The 17,862-nt window shown below is 41.2% G+C and overlaps 1 protein-coding gene across 8 annotated transcripts in view; it reads left to right on the top strand.

Annotated features, from left to right (window-relative positions):
* The first annotated feature begins 705 nt into the window (after positions 1-705).
* Positions 706-17,862, top strand: part of PDE1A (phosphodiesterase 1A) — a 284,525-nt gene continuing 267,368 nt past the window's right edge. For 3 of the 8 annotated variants that reach the window (XM_042860654.2, XM_042860653.2, XM_065561937.1), the window contains exon 1: positions 707-830. In XM_042860654.2, coding sequence (XP_042716588.1) covers positions 784-830 — 47 coding nt within the window. In that variant the 5' untranslated portion in view covers positions 707-783. Of the gene's footprint in view, positions 831-17,862 lie in introns of all 8 variants that reach the window. The other 5 variants (XM_065561933.1, XM_065561932.1, XM_065561946.1 and 2 more) reach the window with 3 other exon arrangements.

Here is a 17,862-nt window from a genome sequence, read left to right as displayed (position 1 = left end):
AGTCTCTTCACTTTTAAATGTGTTTTTAAAAACAAAGCAGATAATTCTTCCAAGCCTTCAGATTTCTAATGCTCTCAGCCTTTGCTTAGGCTGAATGAACTGTTATACTTTGGGTTATTGTACATTAAATCCACCCTGTTGTGTCTGTCATATGATTACACATGAATATGATGCATAATCTGGATATAATTTGTAGATCTTAATCTATGTCCTTTGTTACTATCATAGCTGTCTTTTTTATATATATTTTGGAGGGGTGATGGTAAAGGCAGGGGTACTGGAACAATTTTTATAGTGGGGGTGTTGGGAGCCATTGACCCAAACTTTAAACCCTGTATATGATAGAAACCACTTCAAGCCCTGGGGTGCGGCAGTACCCCCAGCACCCTTAGTTCCAGCACCTCTGGGTAAAGGGAAGGACAGGGAGCATAGTTGCTATTGCACTTCAGTAAATACTGTGACTCTTCAAAAAGCCAAAGACAGCACAGGAATCTCTAAATACTGACGTATGAAGATATTGTTTCCCATCACACAATAGACAAGGGTTCATCTAGTTCAGTCTCCTGTAGTGGCCCGTATCACACATACCTGGCCGGTTCTGTTTTGCTATAACAAGGGATTTAAGCTCTAAAGCATGAGACTTACTAGTTCTTTTTACTGTTTCCCTATCTAATGTAATGTAATAAAATAGCCATTATTATTTATAACATCTTTTAAAGCTCTTACTAAGTTAATTACCTCACTTCTATATTGCAGCAATGAGTTCCACAGTTATAAACCCTGATGCTGAACTGGAGATTACATGAAGCTTCATTGATTTCAAGGACCAGGTAATTTTTTAAGAACCTTAAGTAGGTGACATTTGTAAATATGAAGTTCCAACACATCATGGAATTTTTTGCTTGCTTTAGACTTAATGGTTAGAAGCATGAAGGTAATAATAATAATGGGCCAGTGTGGTGCAGCAGCTTTGCACCAGTGTTAGAGGCATACAGGCTGCCACACCCCTCCCGGCTGGTGCAGTGGGTGTGGACAGAGGAAAGGAATCAGGATTTTTTGCACTGTATTTATCCCTTTATTCTCACCATAGGGACATTTGCTCACAAGGGGCCAATGGCGCAAAAGGCTTCAAATCAGAAACTGCAAAGGCCACTTTTATCTCCCCTGTGCGTCCTTCTCCCACTGCTCTCCAGGGCTCAACCCCCATGATCTGACCCATTGCCTCTTGAACCATCTGTGCTACTTATCGGTGCTAAAAAAGATATTAAGAAAAAGGTTCCTGCTGAGATTAATCTTTTCTCATCTCTGAAGTGACTCATAAAGACTGCTTTGCTTTCTTATTATTTAGAAAAATGAAAGTTATGTTGTTCTTGGTTTTGAAGCCAGATATAATATGCCTCCTTTCTGTCATGTTCCACATGTTTATATTCTTCTGTTTCTCAGTCTAGTGACCTTGAGTAGCACTAGTCAGTGCACTGGGAAAAACTGTTTGGTTTTTCTCCATGTTTTTTGTTTGATTCTCTTTTCTTTCAATCTTGGATTCTGTTTTCTGGGCTCTGGCAAAAGCCTCTTGCCAACTCCCAGAAAAGCAAGTCAGGCACCAAATCCTTTCTACAACGTAAAGCATCTTTCTGCATTTTTACACTAATTGGGTGCAGTCTAAAATGCAATAGAAGTTTTAAAGTACTAGCCATTTATTCCTATTCCTATCCCCTCTACTCTTCTTTGAGCATCCCTCCAGAAGAAAAAGAGAACACACGTTACCTTTTCTAATTTCAAGAACTTTCTTTTGCAGTCATCCCATCTTGCTATAAAAGCTCCAACCCTCTTCAAAGCACTCTGATGGCAGTATGAAAGGAAAACTGCAGATGATAGGGGAGTAGGCTGTATTCACAAAGATGCTATTACAAGTTATCAACACCTTGGGCGAAACTCATCTTGTATAGTGTGCCTGCATGAGGCCTCTGCACTACCAAACTACTTAAAATAGAAGTGAAGTGCTGCAAAGGCCTTCTGCTAGCCACCTGCACAGGGATGATTGTCTCCTTTTTGATTTATTTTCTGCTGCATCCCAAGTTTTGCTTCAAATATTGGCCTGGGTTGCACAATGGAGTAGGGTGAAGCAGGGTCCTCAGAGTATTGTTTTCTCCACTGGACAGGCAGGTGGAAGAGGGTAGGATGAAATGTCACATCCCTCCCCCTTCAATGTGCCGGCCAGTATAACTACATGGCCACACTAATGGAAGGACGCAGCACCGAATATAGACTTGGCTCAGGTACTTCCTTCCTGGAGCAGCTGGGAGGCTGGGAAGCAGCTTGTGACTTTCTGAGTCGGTCTCTCTCTTGCGCTGCTCCAGGGACGATGCAGTAAGGTGCTAATGCTTATGCTCGGTAGATTGTAATGATCTAGCTGGAGAAAGAAGAAGTTTGCACTTGTCAATGGTAACCTTTTAGATTTCTCAAATTTAAAAAAATCGCCAAATTCACCAGTTTTGTTTCACACGGAAAGTGTAGCGTTCTTTAATTACTTTCACCGGGACACTGATATCTTCATCAGGTACTGTTTAAATATTTTCCTGAATATGTTTAGCATTTTTCAAATAATAAATGCATCTTCCTCTATTAAGCAAAAACTTCTTTTGATAACTCCTGTTTTGTTTGAATAAAACTAGAAAAGTATATTGTTTTCTGAATTTCTCCGCAGCATATGTCAGTAATTCAGAAAAATGTGATTCTTTACGCTCCATAATGACCCATTAGAAGTTCAGCTACAACACTGTATCGTGAAGTTGAAATCATAATTGATTTTTGTACTGCTAATTTCATAGCCTTCTATATGCCTTTGAGATAAGAATATGGGAGGACTGGGAATTGGATTTGACAATACAGTTTGACTCACGCAGTTTAGTTTCCATAAAGGTTTGTTGGAATGCAAAGTGAACTTGTGTGCAAAGATGTATGGTGTATTATATAGAAACCTGAAAAAGACTGAATTCTAAGAACATGTTGAGCAGTGGGTATCAATTTGTCTAGCTAAAAAATGAATACGCAAGTGTTATCACCATAGACAAAGTTTACGTACTCATTAACAAATGTGTACACATCAGAATGGTTTGCATATGGTGGACTATTCCATAAATGGCTTTATTTAGTGAACAAAATGGAATCTCAACTACAGTATCTTAGTAGTTGTAGTAATTCTTTGTCAGGTGCCTTTACTAAAATAGTAGGAACCATGATCATTGAAAGCATAGATGACTTGGGAACCATAGAAAGTCTTGTAGCCCAGTTAATAAATGTATCACAAAGACTAATAACAGTTGGAAAGGACCAGTCGCTGTTTGTTGATATCTTCTAGTTAATATTTATAAAAAGTGAGGGTAAAGGAGATGTATTTTCTTGGGGTGATATCCTAACCACTCTGAAGTCAATAAGAGTTTTGCCAGTGACTTCAATGGGGCCAGGAATAATTGTTGTTGTATATTTTTAAACAAACTGTTTGTTTTCTGTGCAGTTTATAGATGTTAATCTGTATGTGAGGAAAAAGTTAACAGGTTGGATAATATATGTAGAAAAAGGACTTGTGACCATTTTTCCATAAACGTTTACTAGGTCTGTTGTAGTCACCATGGATCTGATTGTTCTGATTGTTTCTGTTCCTATGCTGATTAAAATAATCTATACACTTTTTGTATACAAAATAATGAATGGCAATGACAACAATTTGGGAATCTCTGTACAATTTATGTATCCTGTGTGAGGTTATGAATTCTGTATCTTTACCAAGATGCAAACACCATTTGAATGTGCAGCCTTTTGCCTTCTCTGTGGTCTGTTTACTTCCATGTTGTCCTGAAATTCCAAAGGCTGGTGGCAAAAGAATAACAAAAGAGGGCTGTTGATATAAAATGCTCAACCACTGAAATGTAACACTCTAAACTGGCTCCCAACTAGCAAAATTGATTTAGCAGAGGAGAGGTCACCTTGGCAACAAAATCACCTGGCAGGGGTTTCTGATCATGTGGAGAGGCTGGAAGGACAATACCTGACAAAGGGAACGAAAGGTATAAATAGGGAGGAATTGACCTATCTGGGATTTTTGACCATTTTGCCTCCAGCTGTGGAGGAGAGAGAAGCATTCAGTACGTACAGGCTGTATGAGGCAGGAAGCCCTGCTTGCCTTCCTGAGCCCAGATGATCCCCAACGGAGGGTGATCTAGAAAGGGGCACTGCTTTTAGGATGTTTGTTGTTTTCTAATTGATCTGCACTTTCTTGTGCTTTTATATGATTAACTAAAAGAGCAGTGATACTTCTGATTCTGTGCAAAGTATCTCTATGTTAAATGGTTCACAATCTACTGTTTGCCTCTGGAGAGAGTTAAACAGTGAACTGGAAGCGTCACACCTTTGGGATGGAGTTCTGGGAAAGGGTACGTGTAAGTGCGGGGAAATCTGAAGTGCTGAGCCTAGAAGGCATAGGTATCTGGACAGTGAGTTCCAGTTCTCAGAAGGTAGTGTTAGACCCTGGGTCCACACTCAGAGAGTGTGCCTACAGACAGACCTGTCACTGGGTAGCTGGTCCCTGTGAGTAGACTGGGCCCAGCTCCCCTGTATCACAGCAGATGAGCTGAATCCAGCCAATTAAAAGGGGCTGGGCTACACCTGCACCTATTCAGGGCTCTAGAGGCCAGGCAAAGAGGAGAGTGGTTGGAACAGGCTGCACCTGGGAAAGAAGCTATTGTAGAGAGGAGCTAACACTCTAAGGACTCACCACAAGAAAGTGGCCAGGTGCTCAGGGAGGCAACTCTGGGGCTATTGCTCTAGGAAGGGAGCTAAGTGACTAGAACTGGGAAACTGCCATTAGCAGACTCCTGGGAGGGATGTCCCTGAAACCTGCAATCAAAGAGCAGGCCATTTATTTAGGTAATTCAGAGCTCAATTTCTAGATTTTCAGAGTTGTTCAGATAAGTATCTAAACTTCTGGAAGCTTATTCGGACCGAACATTTGGAGGTTTTTGCATCACCAATAAGCAATGGAATAACTAGATATAATCAAGGCCTAATGAAAAGGTGTTTTGTTCTTTTATATAAATCAGTAAGATTTATATAAATACACTGGTACAAATCCTCCAGTGCAGTTCAACCACTTGGTGACTCTTCACTTTGTGTCCTAAACCCACATAACCAGCAATGAGAGGACCACCCCAATGATTCCTTAGTGGCACAGGCTCAGCATAGCAATTAATATGTCACTCTCCTCATGGCTGCTAGTGCAAGAAGCATCATACATACTAAAAAGAAAAATACCTTTTCCTGGAGAACTATCATGAGCAAAGGTGTAGGGCTTAAATGTCTTGATTTTGGAGACTGCTCTGGTTCTATATGAACTGACTATGGCATGTCCGTCTATATGCTATGAGCCAGTAATGATAGTGAGGTCCTCCCTGGACAAAGGTGACCAAACTCTTCAATAGGGGAGGCAAACACCCTCTTTCCTTATCTTAAAGATGCTTTCCCCAACCTATGGCATTTAACTAAATTTGGCTTCAGCCAGCTTGCTCCCAACCAAGTCCCTATCTTGGCTAGCAGCTTGCTGCACAATCTGGATTTGATTCATAGATTCATAGATTCTAGGACTGGAAGGGACCTCGAGAGGTCATCGAGTCCAGTCCCCTGCCCGCATGGCAGGACCAAATACCGTCTAGACCATCCCTGATAGACATTTATCTAACCTACTCTTAAATATCTCCAGAGATGGAGATTCCACAACCTCCCTAGGCAATTTATTCCAGTGTTTAACCACCCTGACAGTTAGGAACTTTTTCCTAATGTCCAACCTAGACCTCCCTTGCTGCAGTTTAAACCCATTGCTTCTGGTCCTATCCTTAGAGGCTAAGGTGAACAAGTTTTCTCCCTCCTCCTTATGACACCCTTTTAAATACCTGAAAACTGCTATCATGTCCCCTCTCAGTCTTCTCTTTTCCAAACTAAACAAACCCAATTCTTTCAGCCTTCCTTCATAGGTCATGTTCTCAAGACCTTTAATCATTCTTGTTGCTCTTCTCTGGACCCTTTCCAATTTCTCCACATCTTTTTTAAAATGCGGTGCCCAGAACTGGACACAATACTCCAGCTGAGGCCTAACCAGAGCAGAGTAGAGCGGAAGAATGACTTCTCGTGTCTTGCTCACAACACACCTGTTAATACATCCCAGAATCATGTTTGCTTTTTTTGCAACAGCATCACACTGTTGACTCATATTTAGCTTGTGGTCCACTATAACCCCTAGATCCCTTTCTGCCGTACTCCTTCCTAGACAGTCTCTTCCCATTCTGTATGTGTGAAACTGATTTTTCCTTCCTAAGTGGAGCACTTTGCATTTGTCTTTGTTAAACTTCATCCTGTTTACCTCAGCCCATTTCTCCAATTTGTCCAGATCATTTTGAATTATGACCCTGTCCTCCAAAGCAGTTGCAATCCCTCCCAGTTTGGTATCATCCGCAAACTTAATAAGCGTACTTTCTATGCCAATATCTAAGTCGTTGATGAAGATATTGAACAGCGCCGGTCCCAAAACAGACCCCTGCGGTACCCCACTCATTATGCCTTTCCAGCAGGATTGGGAACCATTAATAACAACTCTCTGAGTACGGTTATCCAGCCAGTTATGCACCCACCTTATAGTAGCCCCATCTAAATTGTATTTGCCTAGTTTATCGATAAGAATATCATGCGAGACCGTATCAAATGCCTTACTAAAGTCTAGGTATATCACATCCCCAGCTTCACCCTTATCCACAAGGCTCGTTATCCTATCAAAGAAAGCTATCAGATTGGTTTGACATGATTTGTTCTTCACAAATCCATGCTGGCTGTTCCCTATCACCTTACCACCTTCCAAGTGTTTGCAGATGATTTCCTTAATTACTTGCTCCATTATCTTCCCTGGCACAGAAGTTAAACTAACTGGTCTGTAGTTTCCTGGGTTGTTTTGATTTCCCTTTTTATAGATGGGCACTATATTTGCCCTTTTCCAGTCTTCTGGAATCTCTCCCGTCTCCCATGATTTTCCAAAGATAATAGCTAGAGGCTCAGATACCTCCTCTATTAGCTCCTTGAGTATTCTAGGATGCATTTCATCAGGCCCTGGTGACTTGCAGGCATTTAACTTTTCTAAGTGATTTTTAACTTGTTCTTTTTTATTTTATCTGCTAAACCTACCCCCTTCCCATTAGCATTCACTATGTTAGGCATTCCTTCAGCCTTCTCGGTGAAGACCGAAACAAAGAAGTCATTAAGCATCTCTGCCATTTCCAAGTTTCCTGTTACTGTTTCTCCCTCTTCACTAAGCAGTGGGCCTACCCTGTCTTTGGTCTTACTCTTGCTTCTAATGTATTGATAAAAAGTCTTCTTGTTTCCCTTTATTCCCATAGCTAGTCTGAGCTCATTTTGTGCCTTTGCCTTTCTAATCTTGCCCCTGCATTCCTGTGTTGTTTGCCTATATTCATCCTTTGTAATCTTCTCCCAGTTTCCATTTTTTATATGACTCCTTTTTATTTTTTAGATCATGCAAGATCTCATGGTTAAGCCAAGGTGGTCTTTTGCCACATTTTCTATCTTTCCTAACCAGCGGAATAGCTTGCTTTTGGGCTCTTAATAGTGTCCCTTTGAAAAACTGCCAACTCTCCTCAGTTGTTTTTCCCATCAGTCTTGATTTCCATGGGACCTTACCTATCAGCTCTCTGAGCTTACCAAAATCTGCCTTCCTGAAATCCATTGTCTCTATTTTGCTGTTCTCCCTTCTACCCTTCCTTAGAATTGCCAACTCTATGATTTCATGATCACTTTCACCCAGGCTGCCTTCTACTTTCAAATTCTCAACGAGTTCCTCCCTATTTGTTAAAATCAAGTCTAGAACAGCTTCCCCCCTAGTAGCTTTTTCAACCTTCTGAAATAAAAAGTTGTCTCCAATGCAGTCCAAGAATTTGTTGGATAGTCTGTGCCCCGCTGTGTTATTTTCCCAACATATATCCAGATAGTTGAAGTCCCCCATCACCACCAAATCTTGGGCTTTGGATGATTTTGTTAGTTGCTTAAAAAAAGCCTCATCCACCTCTTCCACCTGGTTAGGTGGCCTGTAGTAGACTCCTAGCATGACATCTCCCTTGTTTTTTACCCCTTTTAGCCTAACCCAGAGACTCTCAACACTTCCGTCTCCTATGTCCATCTCTACCTCAGTCCAAGTGTGTACATTTTTAATATATAAGGCAACACCTCCTCCCTTTTTCCCCTGTCTATCCTTCCTGAGCAAGCTGTACCCATCCACACCAACATTCCAATCATGTGTATTATCCCACCAAGTTTCAGTGATGCCAACAATGTCATAGTTGTATTTATTTATTAGCACTTCCAGTTCTTCCTGCTTATTGCCCATACTTCTCGCATTTGTGTATAGGCATCTAAGATACTGGTTTGATCTTTCCTCCCAGTTTTGTCCTGACCCTCCTTTCTCTCTGACAATATAGCCCACACTCCCTCTCGTTTCCGACCCATCTCCCCGGTCTCCATGTTCCCCACTTACCTGTGGGCTTTGCTCACCTGTCCCCGTCGAACCTAGTTTAAAGCCCTCCTCACTAAGTTAGCCAGTCTGTGTCCAAATAGGGTCTTTCCTCTCCTCGAAAGGTGAACGCCATCTCTGCCTAGCAGTCCTTCCTCGAATAGCATCCCGTGGTCTAGGAAGCCAAAGCCCTCCTGGCGACACCATCTTCGCAGCCAGGCATTCACCTCCATGATGCATCTGTCTCTGCCCGGGCCCCTACCTTTGACAGGAAGAATTGAAGAGAATACCACCTGCGCTCCAAACTCCTTCACCCGTACTCCCAGAGCCCTGTAGTCACTCTTGATCCGCTCAGTGTCACACCGCGCAGTATCATTTGTGCCCACATGGATGAGTAGCATGGGGTAGTAGTCAGAGGGCTGGATAATCCTCGACAATGCCTCTGTAACGTCTCGGATACGGGCTCCCGGCAGGCAGCATACCTCCTGAGATGAAATGTCAGGGCGACAGATGGGCGCCTCCGTCCCCCTCAGCAGAGAGTCTCCGACCACCACTACCCTACGCTTCCTATTCGCAGTGGTGGCAGCAGACCTCCCAGCCTTAGGGGTACGAGGCTTCTCCTCCTTTACTGTAGGGAGTGATTCCTTCTTTCCTGTATCAAGAAGAGCATAACAGTTACCTATTACCATGGCGGGAGGGTTCAGAGCAGGGGTGGAGCACTGCCTGCTGCCAGAAGTAACCAGCTGCCAGTGTCCACCCTGAGCCATCTCCTCCTCCAGCAGTGGTGTATCAGCAGTCCTGTGTACTGGGACAGCTACCTCAGCTGTCTCCACATGGACACTGTCGAGGAATTGCTCCTCAACCTAGCCACCTCCTCCTGTAGCTCTCCCACCTGCTGCCTGAGAGATTCCACCAGCAGGCACCTCTCACATTGGATGGTCCCCCCAGCCTGGATATAAGTGGAAATTGCAAGTTACAGTCTCTGCAAAACCACACCAGGATCTGGGTAGAAGCATCCATGCTCAGGTGCTCTGTCTGGCTACAGGCACAGGTGGAGGAGACAGAAGCAGTGCTGGCACAGGTGTTGCGGGTCTTCCTAACCATCGTAAGCCTCCCTCTGTCACACTCCTGTCTGCAGCCCCCTGTCCGCTGAAAGGGTTGTTTAAGCAAGAAGTTTTGAATGTAGTCGGTTTATAAGTATTAAGGGGAATAAAGGGAAAACAGATAGAACCGGCAAGGGACCCTCGCCCCCTTCCTGCTCCCTTCCAAACTCCCTTGCGAAACTCCCTGTTAGCAGCCCCTGTTCGCAAAAGCTCATGATGACGGAGTGTGTGCTCTCTCATTTCACTGTCTACCCCAACACCTTCATATATACTTTCAACAGTAGGGCGTACAGAATATATCCTTGTGGATCTTCACATGAGGGAAATCCCACAAGGAAGAAACTATCCTCTGTGTTCCCAATCCTATTCCTTTGACCTCAATGGGAACAGGATAACACCCTTAGAAAGAAAAGATTAGAACCACCTGAGTAACATTGTCTGTCCTAGGCAGGATCCAGAGACACAGATCGACCAAATCTTTCAGTTAATTGTGTCAAAGGCTGCTGACAGATCCAATCGAATCAACATGGACACATGACTTTTTGTCTTTGTGTGTGTGTGTTTGTGTGTGTGTGTGTATGCAACCTATTTCTAATTTATTAAATTAACTTAGCTAATGTATAAGTATTTTAAATAATTTGGGCCATATTAATAACATATAATTTAGGTTTAGGTAAGGAGAAAAATTTAAAACTGGACAAAATAGATTCTCACCCCCACCAATAGTTGTTGGATGTTCTTTAAATTTGAGGATAAAAGTTAGTCTTGAGTAGAAACTTGATTAATGCTCATACGGACTGAACTGAGTCTTAGTGGAAAATTTTGTAGCTCAAAATAAAGCCTAAGCAAATGTAAATAACGAATCAAACTTTTGCACCGTCTCAGAAGCTTCAATAGAATTTAATCATGTTTGTTGGACTCTACGGTAAACGCTGATCTAGTAAAAATATGACTTTTATGAAATGTCACATTTTCCTCCAGGCATCTTTCCATCACAGTGTAGTAAATAATTTTCTGTCCGTGTTATAAAGCACAGTTCCCTAAAGGACAGGTTACATGACAATTTGAGGTACTGACAACTGTCTGCCATTATTAATAATAATTCTGTTGCTATATAAATTGGCAATAATTTGGTTGGCTCAAAAATATGCCTCTAAAATCTTGTCGATATGATCAAAGGAGCATGTCAATGTTTTCAGTATGTGCAAACTTGATTCCTTTATCTGAAAGAAAACCAGATCTCTAAAAATGAGATCCATGTACAGTTTCACCTTTTCTCATTTAGTATTTAGACATCTACTGTAGTAGTTGAACCATTTCAGCATCAAACATTATACTGAAATGGTTCTAGCTGTATGAAAAAACGATGGTAGTTCTGAACATAAGGCAAGTCACTGGTTACTCACCACCTAGTTACTACTTGCAATATAGTTCAGAATATTAGTTTGACACGCAGCTTGATTGTCTACCTCTAGACAATCAAGGGTAGACATTTGTTAGCACTTATACAAGTAGTTTCCTTGAATATTATTATATGCTCACCACTGAGTAAGAGTTGCCCAGTTGAACCTAACAGATGTGATAATTTTGGTAACCATAATTAGCTTTTTGAAATAAATTCCTTTTGTGTGAATGTAGTGTTTTGTAAAAGGTGATGAACTCACCTCCCTGGAGAAAGAAGTTCTCTCCCTGCAGAACAGTTACAGCGTAAAAAGCAGCATTGTAAGCTTTCCTACTTTGTCACAGAAACGTGCCTAAATTCTGTTCTGGAAAAACCATCTCTAAATAATCTACATTCCAGCTAATTCCAATGGCGATGATGTTTTTTTTTTTGTGATATTTAGGCTTGTCCACTGGACACTCAAATGAGACAACCAAACTAGTTTCACAGTCAACTTATTTTTTTTTTAATTTAGAAAATCATTTTTGATCTTATTGAAAGATTGGAAAACATGCCTTATTGTTAAAAACTCAAGGAGCTCCTATCTCTTTAGCTTATCAAACAGTGATTTGATCACAGTCTAGAAGTACCTACATGGGGAACAGAAATTGGATAATAGAGGACAAAGGTTTAACAACATCCAATGTCTGGAAGCTGAGGCTAGACAAATTCAGATTAGAAACAAGGTGCAAACTTTTAGGTGAGGATCATTAACCTTTGGTATAGTTTACCAAGTGGTGTGGTGGATTCTCCATCACTGTGAACTTTTAAATTGAGCTGAATATTTTTCTAAAATTATACACTATAGTTCAACCAAAGGTATTGGATTTGAAGCAGGAAATTAATTCAAGGAAGTCCTATGTCCCATGTTATGCAGGAGGTCAGATGAGATGATCACAATGGTCCCATCTTGCTTTAAAATCTATTGATTATTGTACTTTACAAACACTCTTTGGAGAGTTGGAACTGAAAGTCATTCAGTTATTTGTGTGCTGGGTTACTGGCATTTTAGAGAAATATTCCAAACTCCTTCCCTCCTCATAAAAATAATTACATAGACTTTATGAAGAAAAGTGAAAAATTGGCCTTACCAAGCGGGGGCTTGCTCCTGTGAGGTACTGAGCAGCCTCATATTTGTTATGCGTTGTCCTACATTGCCCTGTTACTTTTGCTTCTCTGTTTGATCCTCCTGCCATCCTCTTCTTCATGAGACACATTTGACCAACCCAAACTAAAGCTAATTAAGACAGCTATTTTCTAATCTGAGGTGACTGAGAAAAAAGTGAGGATGTGCTCAACATCATTTGTATTTTGCAACCAAGAATTCATTCCTCATGTCACCAGAGATCATACTAACTGACATAGTTCCTCTCTAAATTCATCTCTAGCTATTCCTTAGTAATTAAAGGCAGGTTTTCATCCACATAATTTTGACAACTGTAGCCTGAAATCACCTTGATGGAGATTAATGCGGGCAGGAATTATTTACCAAGAAATGGATACCCGATTGTAGTGTCTAATAACCACACCTATAGAATACAAAAATAGATAGGCCAAGAATGGTGCCCTACTGATGTAGGAGGAATAGGCTTTGTCTACAAGAGGCTCTTTTTCTTAAAATGTCATTCCCAGTGCAGCTTCACTAAATGTAATAATGGTGGGTGTGCTAGTGACTACTGACCTCAATCACTATAACCATTGTGTCATTTAACCCTGTTCAAAGCAGAGCAAGATAACACAAGGGTTAAAATGCTGGCAGATGCCAGTGCCTGGTTTCCCTAGCACTCCCATCATTGCTAGTATCAGTGGAACAGCACCCAGTGATAGAAACTTTCCAAGAAGACAGTTGAATGTAGAGGAGAAGCCCAAAAGTGCTTAAGGGAGGGAACAAGCTCAGGGTGCTGGGAAAAGAGAATGGAAGTCTTCTACGTTTCTCCTCTTATCCTGGATATCCTCAGTCCTACTGGCATTTTCCATTTACTCATCGAACCCGTGCCCCAAGATCTGACTTCATTGCTAATGCACTGCTTTACCAATAACCTGCATTATTTTCTGTCTGTTTTTCTGCCTGTAAATGGGAATAGTTATAATTATCACCACAGAAAGTCAGTCTGCGATGTACATGTATACTATGTATTTCCTGAGTAGTTAATATACTACTAATTAGTTACGCATGACCATTAAATTAAGTTTCCAAAATCCCTTATTCCAAGTGATTTGAAATATTTTAAACTAAAATTTGCTTTTCTTAGGTTTATCTTTTTAACCAAATTCACACATTTCCTTTTAGGCAGTATGTTAGTACCCTTGTATTCAAATCATAAACTGTCATAAAGAATCTTTGACCTGGGTTACATTTTATCAGTTTGTCTCTAAAACTTGCCTAAATTTCACCCTTACACTTTAGGTGAACTTACAGCATGGTCCAATGATATTAAACATCTAATCAGGTCAGCTGAATTTTGCTCTCTTGTCCTTAATCTTTGTGCACTATAGCCTGTTGGACTCATTTTTCAATGTGCTGCCAGTTTTAAGTATCAGTTTTAATACTCTAGTCATCTTTTAAGATGTTTAAAAACCAGATGCCAAAGTTCATGTGAGAGGAATTAAGATTATAATGCAGAATGTATTATGGGAAGGGTCTCTTAAACCTCAGGCTACACAGCAAGTCCCTGTACATTTCCTTGGTACATAGACTGATTTTGAGTCAGATTATGTTTTGCATACTCCAGTCTCGAGTCACATAATGTACTAGATCAGTATTCCATAAAATCCCCCTTATCCCTTTACCATGACTTTTGGAGAACATTAATATAGCACAGTTAAGAAATGAAAAGTCAGCAGATGCAAAAGCTAAAGTTACACATTCAGGATTTGTGGCCATTATCCCTGCCTCCTTGTATGTACATAACATATGCATTTTATTTTACATTACATGATATATAATTGTATGACTCAATGTACAGTAAAATAGTTTATATATTTTTTTCTACCACCTAAGAGGCACATTTGTATTATCTTGTTCTGCACTGTGTATGGTGAGCAATGTCCCCAGAAGTCATTTTTATCAAACATATAGAATAAATCAAATATACTATAGATGAATTATAACCGGAAGGGCTAATAGTAAAAATGTGCTGGTATACACAGGCCACCTAAATTCACTGCTGAGTCTGCAGTATTTATCTAAGTAGGATATAATGTTCTTATAGTGGTACCTGTCACCACAGTGTCTTGGGTGCTGCCAAGATAGAAGACACTATTAAATCACAGAAGGCCGGTTGTCTTTCTTCCTTCTCCTCTTCATTTCTTTCTTTTTTTTTTATTCCTCCTCTTTGATTTTCTGAATTGTCTGTGGAACATAAGTCCAGGAAGTGACTTTGTTCCGAAGGCTGTGAGATTTGCGTCCATTCTTATCTCATCCTGTGAAGGCTGAGTTCCAAACCCTTGGCGCTGTTGCCAAAAATGACCTGTCTCCCCCACACTTACAAGCTTCGCCTTTGAAGCTGACCACATCATAGTTCTTGAGGAAGTAGCTTTCGGGGGGAGATGGTGGTTGTGGAAAGAGGTTCTCTGATATCTTGGGCTGATTCCATGGAGGGCCTTGAAGGTTAACAGTGAGCCTTTGAATTATTTGATCTATGGAGAACCAGTGTAGGGAGCAGAGCACAGGGGTAATGTGCAGCGCTCAATTGGCTTGTACGTACGTCTCCAGTCTGGGAAATTATTTCATGATATCCCTGTGATGTTAAAACATACATTCTGGAAAAACAGATGGCATTCAGGAGGCTATCGGCTCCAGAAGAGGGAGGATGTTTTGAAGAAAGCAGCAGCTGCTGCTCACCCCACCCACTAAAACCACAGAGGAAGAAGAGAAGGAGAGTAGACCCCTGCCCCCTCCAGTTGCCCAGACCAGGCCCCTTCCCTTAGCAATGATACACCCAAGATGAGGGAAGTGACTCAGGCTGAGGGCTAGGTAACCATCACAGCTGCCTGGGGCTAATGCTGGAGTTACTCCTCTGGTGGGCCAGGGTTTCCCTCTTTAGTGCCCGCTCCTGCTGTGGGGGAGGAGGGGCTCAACCAGCTGCCATTGCACTTCTGGCACTCGGGGAAGGGTGGGGTCCCAGCCACTATTGCCACCACTGCTGCTGCTTCTCCTGTGGAGTGGTGGTTCCCTTGCTGGTTGGCCTTACCTCTTCCTCTGGAATCCAAGAGAGATGTAGTGGTTTTTATATCTGCGGCAGGTCCCCTAGCAGATGGGCAAGGAGGAAAGTACAGTCCATGGCTGTGTCTTCTAGCCCGGAACTTCGCTTCTACCCACCCTACCACCTCTACAACTCTCCAGCTAGATAAGGGAGAGAGGGATGTTTGGTCTGCTGTCACAGCCGCATCTCCTCATCTGGTGAGCTGGGACAGGAAGGGTGTGACTACTCTTCTGTGGGTGAAGAGGAAAAACGGTCTGTCTCTTCACCAAGCCCCCACTCCATTGCATGGAGCAGTGGTTCTTTTGGGCCCTTCCTGCAAAATTTAGACTGCAGAGTGCCTTGGAGGTTTGCTTCCTGAGCACCGTACGAAGTGTGTAAGAGCCGTCGCTCAGTACTGCCCTTTGACAATAACTATATATTGTGCCAACTGAAGTCAGTAGAGTAACTCTGGGTTTATATCCATCTGAGAGTAGAATTTGGCCCATAGGGAACCACACCATTAAAAATAGGTTGGTGTAAAGCACATTCAGTGCGAGGTGTATGGTGTTTTTTCTGACAGGAGGCTCTGACTCATTTGCGTATAAAATGTCCTATAAAGATTTAGGCAGGACAAGATTACTGGTGACTCTAGAAAACTGCATTGGCTAGATCCATAAAGTTACCAATGGTGCAGAGCTCCTGTGGCAAGAAACTCTGAAGTCTGTGGCAATGTTAATTCTGTTACTCTGTTCATTTGTTCTAGTGCCATGCAATAACTTTTATCTTTAATTAAATAGTTGTCAAAAGAAAAAACCCACAAAGTGAAAATGTAAGTTTTAGAACCTAACTCATTTATCTTATTTATTGGCTCTTACATTCCTGGCTTCCCTGATGGCTTTCCAGCCAGTCACTGCTGAATAAACCTCCATTCCACATGTTCCAATTAGAGAGAGAGAGTGACATTTTGGGCTGGCATACACAAGGAACCCACCTATCCCTTGGCGGGAGGTCAGGCACTCAGCCAGAACTGACAGCTTCAAGAGAAGCTGCTGAAGGCAGCTACCAGTTTGCTCTTTCCCTGCGGCACATATGTGGAGGCCGGGGAGGAAGAAGAAGCTGGGCTCAGCTTGGTAACACTGGAGATAGAGCCAAATTTAGCTGATCTAAAATTCAGATCCAGGAATTGGGGTTCAGCTCAGCTGCTCAGGATTTACCTACATGTACATGTCTTTGTTAGAATATGCAAATACGCATTAAAACTTTGATGGAAAAATACTAGAATTTGGAGTGTACAGGATCCAAAGTCCATGGTTATACAAATCTGATAGGGTTGCAAGTAGGGTGACCAGATGTACTGATTTTATAGGGACAGTCCCGATTTTTGGGTCTTTTTCTTATATAGGCTCCTATTACTTCCCACCCTCTATCCCAATTTTTCACATTTGCTGTCTGGTCACTCTAATTGCAAGACTCTTCTTTTCATTTTCCCCTAGCTTTTGTTATCCTAGAAGTACTGAACACACAATTGCAGATGTAATCATGATTGACTGTTTCCACATTAAGCTGAAAGAATATTCAGGGCCAGATTTGTAGTTGGGTCCACTAAATATGTACAAGCCACCCATTGTGCACGTAACTGCATTTTTACTTACACAGTCATCCATTTGATGTTAATTACTGTAGCTATTTCCTCCCACAAGTCCCATATCTTGCAGGTACAACACATTGTTCCTAATTGTAAATTTTGCCTCTAATATTTGTAGTTATTGGATTAAGGAGGTCATGACCACTTCGTTCTCCTTAAAAACAAACAAAAAATTACGGCTGTTGATTAATTGCAGTTAACTCACGTGATTAATTTTTTTTAATCGCAATTAAAAAATTAATTGTGATTAATCGCAGTTTTAATAACATTGTTAAACAATAGAATACCAATTGAAATTTATTAAATATTTTTGGATGTTTTTCTACATTTTCAAATATATTGATTTCAGTTACAACACACAATACAAAGTGTACACTGCTCACTTTATATTATTATATTTGATTACAGACATTTGCACTGTAAAAATAAGAAGAGTTTTTTTTCAATTAATCTCATACAAGTACTGTAGTGCAATCTCTTTATCATGAAAGTGCAACTTACAAATGTAGCTTTTTTTTTTTTTGTTACATAATTGCACTCAAAAACAAAACAATGCAAAAATTTAGAGCCTACAAGTCTACTCAGTCCTACTTCTCGTTCAGCCAATCGCTAAAACAAACAAGTTTGTTTACATTTACGGGAGATAATGCTGCCCACTTCTTATTCACAATGTCACCAAAAGTGAGAACAAGCATTTGCATGGGACTTTTGTGGCTGACATTGCAAGTGCCAGATATGCAAAACATTTGTATGCCCCTTCATGCTTCGGCTACCATTCCAGAGGACATGCTTCCATGCTGATGCCGCTCATTTAAAAAAATAATGTGTTAATTAAATTTGTGACTGAACTCCTTGGGGGAGAATTGTATATATCCGGATATATTTTACCCGCATTCTGTCATATATTTCATGTTGTACTAGTCTCGGATAAT

The sequence above is a fragment of the Chrysemys picta genome, chromosome 11, assembly GCF_011386835.1.
Source record: "Chrysemys picta bellii isolate R12L10 chromosome 11, ASM1138683v2, whole genome shotgun sequence".
Taxonomy (NCBI): Eukaryota; Metazoa; Chordata; order Testudines; family Emydidae; genus Chrysemys; species Chrysemys picta.
The sequence above is the reverse complement of the archived record's forward strand: the minus strand, read 5'-3'. Positions and strand labels throughout refer to the sequence as shown.